The sequence below is a fragment of the Nesoenas mayeri genome (assembly GCF_963082525.1).
Source record: "Nesoenas mayeri genome assembly, chromosome: 6".
Lineage (NCBI taxonomy): Eukaryota > Metazoa > Chordata > Aves > Columbiformes > Columbidae > Nesoenas > Nesoenas mayeri.
The window spans coordinates 18639174-18653021 of NC_137545.1; the positions used below are offsets into that span (position 1 = coordinate 18639174).

A 13848-nucleotide genomic window follows, 5' to 3' on the forward strand; every position below is an offset into this window, starting at 1 on the left:
TCAGTTCTAGCTGCAGGCCTGAAAGGATGTGGTTGAAATCTTCAGGCTGCTCATGTTCTTGTCTCCATGCCAAAGCTCTGGTGGATGGTTTTGGGAACTCTGTGTTCCTGCTAAACTGGGCAAAGTCGCATCCCAAGGGGTCAAGGAAGGGAGAAATTATGGAGGGGAGGAGAAACACATCGCCTTCTTTAAAAAAATTTTGCTTTTCAATAAATTCAGACTAAGAGGCACCCGCTTCAAAAGAAAAAAGAAGTCAAATCATAAAAACATCAGGCAAGATCCCTACCACAAGAAACCCAACACAGATGGTCTCTAAGAATCAGAAGCGAGTTTTCTCTATGACTTGTTTTGGTCTAACCACTGAAATAAGGTCCACATTTTTCAGAGAAAGAGATCTCACAAAGCTAACATAGTCCTTGGACATTTACTTGGGTCAGAGTGAAACCTGATGATAGAAAGTAAAATAACTTATGTCAAGCTACTGTCCCTGGAAAAGCAGCTTCTGGGCAGGAGCTGCTTTCGAGGAAATTGGTGTGTTTTCCAAGCCTCCCAGCCCTGATCCCAGGAGGAGTGGGGACGGTGGGAGCTGTGAGCCTGCACCTCCCTACACATGCTCGCAAGGGCCAGCACAGCTGATGGAGTCTCGGCTGGAAGGTCGTGGGATGATTTTGCTGCACCAGTGCACAGCGGTGCATTCACACTGTACAAATTCACTATGAACCTTGGGTTTGCCTGTAGTTAGTCATGCTGTCTTTTGACAGCTTTGCTTTTTGAAGGTAGAGATTTTTATAAGTGAAATCTGACTGCATTGAGAGGAGACACTAATAGACATAGAAGAACTGTAGAAATACACAGTTAGATAAAAATGCAGGGAAGGCTTTACTTTTAAGGGTAAATTAAATGAGACATGAGACTGCATACTATGGAGGCTTTTTGGAAAAAATGTGACTTAGAGAGGTACCTCTGCAGTTATACATGTGTACTGTCATTACACTGTACCTACCTCTACCCTGAGAAGACCCCAAATACAGGCTGAGGGAGTTTCCCCCTGTCTCCCCATATGCCAGATCCCTGGGGGTCTGTAGGAGAAGTGTGCTGTCCCCAGCAGGGCTGGTGGGTGACAAGGAGGGGTGAGAAACTGACAAACACACTCACCCCTGCTGCACGCAGGATCCTGCAGCTCCTGTCCAGGAACCCAGGAGATGTCAAAGGCTGACCAGGAGCAGCAGTGGGAGTAGGCAGAGCCTGCTCCCATGTCATTTAGACCTTCGTTTGGTCATCTTGCTTGGGATCAAATTCAGGATTTTAAATGCTTAAGAAGAAACAAACGGGCAATTATTATTTATTAAAATAGGACTCACTGGAGTCAGTGTCTGCCATGTGGCTTGGTTGTTAACCTCCAGCATAGAATATACAGCTAAAGCCAGGAAATAAAATTTAATACCCTGCCAAATGACTGGCTTCATAATAACCTTACATCTTCTCCTACAAAAATATTATCTTTTATTCAAAAGACGTTTCAATTCAGAGCATACCACTGCCAAAATCCTTGGAATTTCACTATAAATATGTCCTATGATACAAAGCAACCAGAACAACACACGCTGCCCTTCCTGGGCTTTCTACTTTATATTTTAAAATAAGCACTAAGTCTCCCACATTCTCTTTCTAGAATATTTTATGGTGTTATCTTTTAAAGAGTTGAGTTTTTAATGTCATCTGTTACTGCTTAGAAGCAATTAATAATACTATGATGTTTACACTGCTCTGTATTTAGTACAACAATGCTTAATTACACTGTTTTCAAGTCATAAATGCTGTTTCACAGACATTTGTAAGATTACCCTTGTGTCATAAAAATAAAGTCATACCCTTAAAAAGAAGGCAGTTTAGTATTCATTGCATGAAGCTTAGAAAGAGCTATCAGATATGTGGACCTCATGCTGAACCAAATGAAGTCAGTGGAAATACTCCCCTAGACTTTGGCCCATGTTGGATCAAGCCTTTAAACCACAAGTGGTAATTTAGAGACCCCTATTAGTGCTCAGCTCAGTCTTCTCTTTTTGACACACCAGGTAATAGTGGCAGATGACAAGTTATAACACAAACATCCTATTTTGCTGTAGAGCAGATGTCAAGCTTAATCTTGACTGAACACCTCAGTGTCTCTAACGGCACTGTGGTATTTATTGCAGCCAAAGCCAGAGCCATCTTGAAGCAGAAGCCACCAGCTGTGTGAAATGAAACGTATTCAAAGCTGCCAACAGTAAGAAATTAAATACAGGCTGCGGGGGTGTCTGCCAACTTTCTGGGCAGTAGCAGAATAGTGGCAGCCAACTGAACTTGAGATGGCAGCAATCTAATGTATCCCATTCACCAAATCGGTGATTCACTAATTAATTTAGCTCTTTTTTTTTTTTTTTTTAATTATATCTACTGTCATCATACTACTGTAGAAGTCTGAGGGAGAAGAGAGGAAGCTAGAGAGAGTGAGGAAAAGAGACACAGCACTGGAAAGTAACATCTTGAAAAAGAACAGTAACACAGGCAGGAAATCTGACCATGGTATGATTGCATTGAGGTGCAATCTGACTAAGATGTAGGTAAGAATGGTATATAAATGAAGGGAAGAACCAGTTTTGAAACCAAGGCTGCACCTTTCTTTTGTGACCTGATTAGGCAGAAGGTAAAAATGTAATGATACAAGACTGCAGCATGAATTTTCTTCAGGACATCCTGGCAGCTGTAGGACTTCCACTCCTGAAACTAAATATACTGATGGTGCTTTGTCACATCACAGCACATAAACAAACAAGAGCAGCACACATGAATAATGAGGCAGAGCTTTGTCTTCTGTTACCCAAGAAACAACATATTGAGACAGAGCTTCAACCTAAAAGTAATGGATTGAAGAATGGGTGTCACCAGGCTAAAGCAAAGCTGCTGCTCTAGGAACACCACAGCTCTGCTGAGGGATTAGAGGAGAACTTGGCCCTGACCTCAGGGATTGCTTCATTTACTGGATGGTGCCTGCTTTTGTGGAACAGTCCTAGACATCCCCCCAGAATTAATCACAGCCCTCTAGCGCACTGGAAAAACAAGGAGATCTGATATGCACACTCAGGACTGAGAGGTCAGTTAAAAACCATCTCCTTTTGTTCTGGTCTTGTGGCTTATGTACAACACAATCATGTTAGAAAAGTAGTAGGTGTTTTGTCATCACTGAAGAGACTGGGAAAATGTAATACCCTGAGCAAAAGTGACTTAACCACATCAGAAAAATCTGACTCAGTCTGTCACAGCAGCTTAGTCTGTGAATTTTGACACACCTGGGCTGGATGATCAGAAAAGCATGTAAGGTGTGTTATATTATGGCTAATATTAATTACCTAAAAATTAAATTTAAGCCGGTGTATGATCAGAAAGAGTGTTTTTCTTTCTAGTGTAATATGATGTTTCTTGTTCTTACACTGATGTGTTTAGTTAATGATAGAAGCTTTTCACTGTGTTTGCCACATAGGTGGGCAGCCCGTAAAATGATACAAAGATTCTGTAGTCACTGCTTAACGCTTACAAACTTAATTCCTCTGCCACTTGAAGTAAATTTAGTCTCAGATTTTTGTTCCGTGATGATTCTTGTGGGCTCCAAACTCAGTGCCTACCACGCTAACAATAATCCTTTATGTCTCTAGACTCTATCCATGTTCCTTGTTAACCTTCAGTCACAAAGTAATGAGATGCACGAGACATCATCAAGCTGGCCTAAGGGGTTACAAATTTGGATTATGGCCACATACTGTACTAATTGCTTCTAATAAAATACATATTTCAGGAGGGACATCATGATTTTAATCATTTATTCCGCATGTTGTTTCCTTTGGAGAGAAGAACAAGCAGGCACTAAACACATTGAGCATCAGCAATTCATGGCAGAAGCTAGAAAGAGCTGATTTAATATCAACCATCATTGTAAATACCAGAATTATGCATGTATCAAATCCCTGGGTCTGAACACTTTGGGAACAGCCAGAAAGCCTTGGTTTTTTTAATGAGTCAAACCCAAATGATGTCTTTGAACACTCCTTAGATTCATAACAACTCAGATTTAATCCCATTTCAAGTGTTGTAGCTGGGGTCTAGCTCAAGAAAAAGTCTTTGTTTCTATGCAAAGAAAAATACATTAAGAGGGGAATTTAAAGAATGTATTTCCCAAAAGCTGAGAGGGAAAACAGTCAAATGTAACTTTCACCTCTGTGGGGAAAGATTTTAATTATGATTTGGTGGCAGCTAATTGTAAAGGTGGTCCAGTGTACACAGAAAGCTGCAAGAACTTCCCAGCCCATTGAAATTAGTAGGAACTTGATGCTGATCTAAATAGCCTCCTACAGGGTGAGGGAGGATGAGTGGAGGTTTCTCATTTCCCTGACCTCTAGCACACCCACAGCAGTGGGTTCAATGAGTTCCTCAAACCACTCAGGAATGCACTTCCTTCATAAGGGAGACCTTGATGGTGTTTAAATAGCTGTAAGTATTAATAGCAATAGCTGGTAGAGAGTGTGGAGACTTGGGAGCTCTAGGGAGCGATGCAGATTTGGTTCTGTTTGTCTTTGCAAACCTTCTTTCTTGTCACTTCAGTCTGCATTTCCTTTCAAGGATGATCTGATGTATCAAACAAAATGTGACTATCTAGGTAAAAGGAAACCTGCATTGGTACAAAGCGTGCCTTGGGATGGAAAGTTGCAGTTGTAACTCTGAGACTCAGATGTGTTCTTTTGATTTTCTACTGGTAATGTGACACCAAGGAACCACCATTACTTGAGATAAACTGCTCCTGCCCTGGCAGTCTAAGCTGCATTCCACTTGGTCTCTCTCTACCTGGCAGTGTTATCGTGTTGTTTTAGATTTCTCTGGTGTGTGTGAGGGAAAAAGGGTAAGAATCCAGCAAGGCTTCCAGTGGCTTCTCTAACCCACCGATCAGAATAATGAAGATATCTCTAAGGATGCTCTTTGTGGATGGACGGATGGATGGACGGATGGATGGACAGATGGATAGACGGATGGATGGATATTTGTGCTAAAACATTTGAACTCCAATTCTGTACAGAGGAAAAAAGACCAAAGGATTTTTCTTGGTTTTGTCAGACAAAACGAGAAGCAGATTAGTGAATCGGAGAAGCAGGCCTTATGCAGTGAGAACTGACTGAAAAGGATTGCCTTAGGTAAACTGGTGACTCTTCAAATTGAGAAGCCTTCCTCTGTTTTTATGGTGTTTTCCACAGGGAGGTTAAAGCCAACCTCTGCACATGAAGAAGAACATAAATTGAAAGAAATTGATGCATTGGAAATTATAGAAGGATGAGAGAATTTGTAGTACAGACATGAAAGTGTAAGAAAAAGGGAAGAAAAAAGTGATAAAAACAAGTGGAACAGAGGTCATGAATCCTCAGTTAAAAGTGATAGTATACCTAGAAAACAATGTGACAAGAGGTAAATCACAACAAACTGAAAGTATAATGGATTAATTTAGTGCAGTTTTCAGATACTGACTTGTGCCAAATTTGCATGCTACATGAGAGTGTAGAATTAGCAAACACTAGTGTAGCAGGGTTAGGAAAAGAAATATTTTTGAAAGCAAAGTAGAAAACCTCATTGACATCCATTAGGTTTGGTAACATGAGACTAACAAGAACACAGCACTGAGCTGTTATCTGGTTTGCTGTCTGATTTGCTCTCTAGATCACCATTTAAATCAATAGCTCTCACATTGATTTTTCCAGCACACTGTATTCCAGTAAAAAGAACAATGCTCTGAGATGAGTCAGCTATTTGGTCTGTCCATAGGGACTCTGGTGCATTTTTGTTTAGGAAAACAAATGCAGGAGCCAAAGTACACACAAATATATAGTAATAAGAACCTGCCTGATGCACCATAACATGACACTGGCTCTGCAGACACATGGATTTGCTATGGCTTGCTGCAGCAACTACAGACCTGCCTTGAGCTAGAGCAAACTGTTGTAAGGTTGGAACCAAAATATTTGGGGGTAATGGTAGACAAACAACAATACCATTGTTCCGTTTCAGTCACTGTGATGGCAGAGCAGGAAAATATGCCCACATTTAACTAAGAAGCTGATCTCCATATATTTACCATGTAGAATATCAGCAATATTGCATTTTAATTTATTTAAGTTATTTTCATGTGTTTGCGTATTCTATGTAACGTGTACTATAGTTCTGGTACTGCAACAGGTCATCATGATTTTTTTGTGTTCCTCCCACTCATTTTAACCATGTTAACAATTTCCTATTTTGTTTCTAAACACAACATGCAGGTTCATTTACTCTTGCTCAGCCATGAATTCATGAAACCAGCAACTGTTCTCTCACACAGCTTTGTAATTGTTTCAAGGAACTTACAAGAAGTACAACAAAAACTTTTTTCAGTTCACAGAAGAAATAATAATCTTAAGAGGTACTTGGAGGCTGGGAGCTGGGCTGAAGCCTGACTCCCCCCATGGTTTCTCTGAGCATCTCTGCTGTGGAATGGAGCAAAGGTCTTGCTGTGACCCCGTCCTCCCACAGCTCTGCACACATGGGTCCTGCCTCAGCTCCAGGCTCTGCCTGTGAGTTTGCCTTATTTCTAGGAATTTGGGATTAACAGCAGCTAAAAACTACTAAAATGCCAGAGAAATTAACAAAAGAAAATATTAGTCCCTCTTTTCTATTACGAGTTCTGTTTTATGGAGATTTCTTATCTCCATCTTCGAATGTAAGGTACAGGACTACAATCTATCCCAACTTCCATAGAGGTTCAGCATCCAGAATCTCATCCTTTCCTGTATATTGAATACCATATCATGACTATACGAAGGGAGAAACAGCCCACAGGAAATGAACATACGCAAAACTGTGGGAACAGTCTGTAATTATGAAGCTTGTTATTCTGATAGTATTGCTGTATATTGCTATCTTCAACTGCTATAAAAGTAGAATTATTTAAGTCATTACAAAACCTCTATACTTCTCTGTAATGCTTTCATTGCATTGTGTATTTCACATTGCTATATGTTTGCCTCCTAATCTCTTAGTCTAAACAAAATGACATTCCTGTTTTCATAACAATGAAGAGGAAGGAATAATGAGTTTTCTACTCCAAGTCATTTATAAATAAAAAGGATAGTATTTATGGCAGTTACATTACGGTAAATCTGGCACAATCCAGCCTGTTTATAGGAAGGGTTATCACTTTCAGATGTGCACTGGTGTACCCAGGGAATACTGTGTAGTTTAGGGTGTTAAGGTATCATGGAGAGGCAGTCTGTGCTTTGCTTTGTTCTGTTCACAAGATATTTCAGGTTAGTTGTGATCTATCTTGAATCACATACTTTCCTACTTTCCTACTGTTCCCTGGGAACTAAGTTGATGTGGAAGGAAACGGTGCCAGGTGCTTCCCCAGGTCTCAGCAGGGTATTAAAGGTAACACCAAGTAGGTTGCAGTCCTTGAGAGGAGATATAAGGACCTGTTTTAGAGAGCATTTCATTTGCACAGTATTTAGTTATGGTTTTTGCAGAAAAATAATATAGCAGTGAGAGCAATAGGTATTATTGCTACTCATTCAAAGCTTCTTCCTTCCACAAATTATTATAATTGACTGTAATAATCTTACTTCTAAAAGGCAGTACACAAACTTTAGCCCATTTTGACAAACAGTCTCATACGTCTTTAATTGTTGTCAAGACAAGTACTAGAGAATTTAAGCTACAGAATAAGATACATGGAACTGGCTGATACAGTAAATTGCCTAATGACAGCAGCAGTATTTCACACAACAAATCAGATATCCTACCTTTTTTTTTTTTTCTTTTTTTTTTTTTTTTTTTCCCAGGTAATAAATCCTGCTAAGCAGAAGGAATGGAAATTGAGGCTATTCATTATCTATCAAGAGATACCAGATACCTGGCAGAATAGCCTTTGGTCTGTAGTCTGAAAATAATCCTGCACTGACAAGGTGCTGGTGAATCACTAGAGATTTTGCTTCACTACAAGCATGGTCAAGTCAAACCCTGTTCTAGAGTCATCTGAGAAACAGGTCCTAAATGGAGCTTTTCTGATCCCAGTTAATATTCCTGCTGCTTTTACATTCATTCCTGCAAAGCACATAGGCTCTTTAAACATTTACTGAGATTTCTTATTTCCCCTTGTCTTCACAAAAAAACTTGACCCTTCCTATGATCAGATACCCAGCCCACAACTTTGGCTTTTCTTTTCACAGCTGCCTGGAAAGGGAGGCAGAACATACCTGAGTAGTTTAAATACCAGAGAGCTGTATGGGCCCAGCACCGCTAAAATGCACCTATTCAAGAAGTTCTCTTCAAAGTTTGGGACAGAATCACGTGTTACATCAAATTGATACAAGTATCAAGACTTTGCAAAAAAAAAAGGAAAAAGAAAAAGAAGCTAAAAAAGTTTAAAAGACGAAGAAATTGCTACTGCTGCAAGATTATGCTGTGGTGAGGTAAATATCCAAATGGTTGGTCTCAGCAGACAGTCAATGCCACACAGATGTTTCAGAGTGTGAAGACGGGGATGGGGAAGCAGGAAGCTTTCCCAGCTGCGCTGCCAGGGGCAGAGCCATTGCTGCATTGCTGACACCGCGGGGTCTCCTCTGCAACACTGAGGAACAAGTCACGGGGCCGGGACAGGGACGGGACCTGCACGTACCTTTGAGGGCCGGCGGGGTGAAGACGCTCTGCTTCCTCTGCTTGGGAGAGGCACTCTGGGACTGGGCAGAACAGAGACAGGCGGTCAGACACAGGCACCCACCAATGCTTCTGTTCACAACAGCTCCGGGCATTGCCCCACAGCTGCTTTCTGAGGGTGCACACACCAATCTGAGGCGTTTCTAACAAAACTGTATTGTATAAACCTGATGCCAGCTCCTGGGCTTTCACAAACACAGGGGTAACTAAGACTAGATAGACAAAATATGTGTTTGATGGGCAATCTTTATGGCTCACAGGCAAAACAAACCCAATGCTACAAAAAATTACCCTTCACTCTAAAGAAATATTGTTAAACACAAAATTAAGACAGCCTGTGATTTTAAGAGTCTATGCAAATGATTCTCATAAGGCAAATAGATGTTTGCATATATCAAAATAGTTGTAAATAGTTGCAAGATTTGCATTAACCAATATTCCAATTAAAGACAGTGTAATAAATGGTTGTATGTATAGGTAAGGTAGTATTGAAATTATTAATTTTTTTTTTACATAAATAAATGGAAGATGCCTCTCCCTGAACTTTTTCTATTTTTCTATTACTTCTAAAATAACAATTTCAGCAACCAATCACTCAGCTTTTAACTAGACCTGATTTAAGTGATATATTTAGACAAAGTTAAACTTTTTACAGCCCCAAAAATCACACCTATGCACAAAAGAGAAATTATTCCAAAATAATTGTAGTAAAATTACACGTAGACTAAAAGCGGTATAATTGCACCAACATATAGCTAGCAAAAACTAACTGGAATATATTCCACTGCTAAAGCAGAGCAACTTTTGCAAAATGAAAGTAATTAAATTGGTAATTATACCAACACGACATATGTCCATATACAAAGGGTCTCTACAGCTATCTGAAAGCAGGTTGTAGCATGGAGGGTAGTTGGTCTCTTCTGAGTAGCAAGTGATAATATCAGAGAAAATGGCCTCAAGTTGCACCAGGGAAGGTTCAAATTGCATATTAGGAAAAATTCATTCACAGAAAGGGTTGTGAAGCATTGGCACAGGCTGCCCAGGGAAGTGGTTGAGTTGCCAGCCCTGGAGGTGTTTAAAAGATGTGTAGATGAGGCTCTTAGGGACATGGTTTAGTGACAGAGTTAGGTCATTGTTGGACTCAGTGATCTTCAGGGTCTCTTCCAACCCAGATGATGCTATGATTCTATGATATCACACACCTATGAGATCACACATATAGATAGCTTTCGAAGACATAAATATCATATCGCATTCCTAAGGATTCCTAATCAATTTGTTGTAGTTGTTCATAAGGATGTTGCCTTTTCCCAAATATTTGCTAAAAATGTCTTTTCCCCTGAGTACTTCGACTGGTATATAGTCTGTGAATTTTAATCAGATCTATTTCTTCAAGGAGCATTTGAGACAGCTCTTAAGAAAACTACTTTCACACAATTATAGCCAATCCTATTATCTTACCTTATCACAATGGATGGAATGATAACATTTATAAATAAAATATTGTCTTCTTTTGAAAGAGAAAGCTATTTATAAACACTGCGGGATAGGTTGTTGATCCTCCCCCAGTAAATCTTTGTAAGTCTGTATTTGAGTCCAAATTTGAACCAATCAATACCTCCTACTGCTATTTAAAGCACTGCCTGCTTCTCTGAGCAATGGGTGAAGGAGAAAGAGATCAGGGAATTGCAGGAGCTATGCAAGGAAAGGTTAGAAAATTAGATTGGAGGAATCGACTTTTAACTCTTGTGTGAAGAACACTGATGTGCTGCCTGCTGTAGGCTTGGCAAATGTTGAGAGGAGAAGAGAGAAGCCTGTAATGCTTTTGTAGGTCAGCAGTGACCTGCAGACTCAAACCAATGCTGGATGAGGTGACCTGGCAGGGTCACCTTGGGCCAGGTTTTCTATGATTTATGAGGGCACAGCAACAAGGCAGTGGGGAAACTTGTCTTTCCCAGTTCCTGGCCACAGAGATGAGATACAACACAGCTTTACACAGCCCTGATTTGGAAGCAATGGTTCTTAAAAGGCTGTGTTACTGAAGATGGCATGACAATGTAAATGAAATCATTAACCAGGATGAATCAGTGAGTTTCAAAGGGGTTTTAGCAATAGACCTATTTTAACAATAAATATGTTTGGAAAAAAAAAATCATCACTTACCTCTGCCTGTGAGATATTTGTTCTCTTCTCGTCTTTTTCTAAAAGAGGAAAAGATATGGAAAGAGAAAAGTTAGTACAAAAATGTTTCTCAGCCGTAACCCTTGCAACTCTGCCCTGAACCCTACCGCATTATTGTAAGAAATTACTCTTCTGATTTATAGCTTTTCTTTCTCTTTTGTGTGTCTGAGAAAACCAGAGGCTCCGATTAGTGTTTAGACACAAGCACTATGTCTAAACCACTTCTGTCTTTTGTCAGTGAACTAACAGCAGGTGAGGCAGTGCCTTCAGCAGCAGGTCCTTTGGCCAGGCTGGCAGCAAGGCTCACTGGTGGCCATTGGGACAGGTGGCTGTGTGACCTGGGACTGGATTTCCCTCTGTGATCAGAAAAGGTTTGGTTACCAAACAGCGTGCAGCAAAATCATGAAGGGCTCTACAGAACTCAAAGAATAATAAGAACCTCACCCCACTTCAATTATTAATATACTAATATTGGTACTAAAGAGCACCTAACAGTAACATGTAAAATTAGCAAACCAAAGCTTAACAAAGACTAATCTTTCATTTTTAAAGTTTCATCACATTACTGGACTGGTTTTTTTTTTCCCTGAAACTGCTTACTTTTGTTGCCTTAATTTGCTTCGGGCTATAGGCATGGCAGTAATGGTCAGTTCCAGAGATTTCTAGTGAAAATAAGTGTCTCTGGGAGCCTGTCTGAACAACTAAGTATAACTGTGTGGAACAGAGAAGGCTCAAGGATCTTCCTAATGATTTCTCTTAAACAATTTTTGCATGAGATCGAAATATTTTTCTACTATTCTCTTGATGTGGTTAGTTGACAGAAAGCATCTGTCTTCTGATGACGATTCCCCACATATTAGATGAAGATCATGTAGGATCTTTGATGTACAGTAGTTTGGAGCTCTAAAATAAAATGCCATTACAAACAGAGACATCAATCTCTCACTGTACCTACGCCCCTTCTAAAATTTTCCACTTGCATGTATCACTGTGCAATTTCCACTGAGGTGTGGCAGATCTGTAAATGTAAGTCTGAGGGAAGAATTAGGTTTGGGCAATATCCATTTATCTAACTTATCCTCTAGATACTGGCTGCTTGTGGTGTGCTGTGTGTGAGGGGACAAGCCAGTCCAGACAGACAGATTGCATTTTCTATTGTGTTCTTTACCATTGTATCTATTCATCTTGCAAATATTCATTGGCTTACTGGATTTTTTCAATGTATATATTTCCCATTACCTTTATATGAAAGACTTATAGTCAAGTTTAAACAGCGTAGTTGAAAACAATGCTGATTACTGAACCATGGTCCCACAGATACTGAATTAGACAGGACAATTAGGAGGCCAGTTCCTGCCATTGACATTTGTATGAACTTTGGTAAGGTGACTAACCTCTTCCTTGACTTCCTCACCTGTAAATAAGTAATAGAAGTTTCTCTTTAAGTATAGCAGTGTCTATTTGCCTTTGTGAAGCACTTTGGAGAATGAAAAGTTAGGCTTGTTAAATAGGTGATTATTTATGTGCTTGCAATCTTAGTAGTTGTATACTGAACAGACACAGCCTTCAATAATTCAACATTGTGTTGTGCAGTGGGGGGTGGGGTTGTTGTTTTGTTTTGATTTGTTTTGTTTTGTTTTGCTTTGTTTTGTTTTGTTTTGGCTTAGGACCCTGGATTTAGTTTCGAGGTTGGAATTTGAATAAATCAGGAACTTTCAGCAGAAAGCAATGAAAAGTAAGCTATCTGCTGTTCCTTCCTGAAACTCTAAACTTGCCCAGATTAAAAATATGTTTTGTAAACCCAAGCTAAGGCTTGCATAAGGAACAAAAACTGCAACCAGCAGCTTTGTTGGGTTTCAGCTCTTGTTCCTAAGGATGTACGCAACTCTAACCCTTTGGTCTTGCACATTCAGTGCTCTTAGTGAGGTGACATTAAACCTACAAGAACTGGAAAGTTTCCAGCCTTTCCTTTCACCTAGCAGCCCTTATATGACAGGCAACTTTGGGAACAAGAACTGGTCCTGTATGGAGTTAGAGAAATCATCCATATCCACAGAGCAAATAGTGACAATGAATAGCATCAGACAATGCAGAAACTTAAGAATGACTTACAAAATCCCACAAACAGTTTTTCTGATCCAGTAAACAAAGATCAGAAATTAACCTAAAGGAGTAAAATAAACTTGAGGCAGCAGATGTGAAGTGTTTCAAGTGAACTGCGAGACAAAGGGAAAGTTAGAGCTGGTTGGAGTTGCAGTTTGGTCAGTGGAACATTTTGGAATGCATTTATTTTTGAGGACAGAAAGACCATTGCATGCCTGTTTTTGACAGGCATTTTGATTGATAAGACTCAACGAAGAGTGTAGATTTTCAAGGAGAGTTGACAAGGAATGGGAAGAAGAGAAGCTGAGATCCCTGAGTGCCATAGGCTGAGGCAGAGAGTAGAAAATAAACAAAAACTCTTTCTGTAGAGGAGAGGAAAAGATAAAAGGCAAGGGTGACATGGAAGGAAGACAGAGGTACTTGTGTGTAGCTGAGGTAGCAATGAGAGACATGGACAGTGGACTTGTAGCAGAAGTAAAAGGGAGAATTCAGTGGTGACAGAGCAGAGCCGAAGTGCAGTGTGGGGTGGAGCTCAATCAAGAGCTCTCTGCCTGGGGAAATATTTTGAGACATCTTGGTCTAACTGAAGGATTAAATTAATAATTGTGTGAAGGTTCTTCCTTGGACAAACAGTGTTTTTCCAGTGTAACATACAATGCTTTGAAAGCAGTCTAAAATTAATGAAAGCATGTTCTTATAACAATCTTACTAAGAAACTGTCCTTGTGAGAGTCAATGCGTGTGGGAATTGATGCTCTCACTACAACAGGTCAGCTCTGGCATCAAAAGAATCCAAGTAGAG

At 39.9% G+C, this 13848-nt stretch overlaps 1 protein-coding gene across 1 annotated transcript in view; it reads right to left on the minus strand.

The window, feature by feature from the left end:
• Positions 1–13848, minus strand: part of PPP1R1C (protein phosphatase 1 regulatory inhibitor subunit 1C) — a gene marked incomplete at both ends in the record, with an annotated part of 48464 nt that overhangs the window by 14266 nt on the left and 20350 nt on the right. The window contains 2 exons of the mRNA XM_080346802.1: positions 8726–8786; positions 10927–10964. Of these exons, the coding sequence (XP_080202928.1) occupies positions 8726–8786; positions 10927–10964 (99 nt within the window). The remainder of the gene's footprint in view (positions 1–8725; positions 8787–10926; positions 10965–13848) is intronic.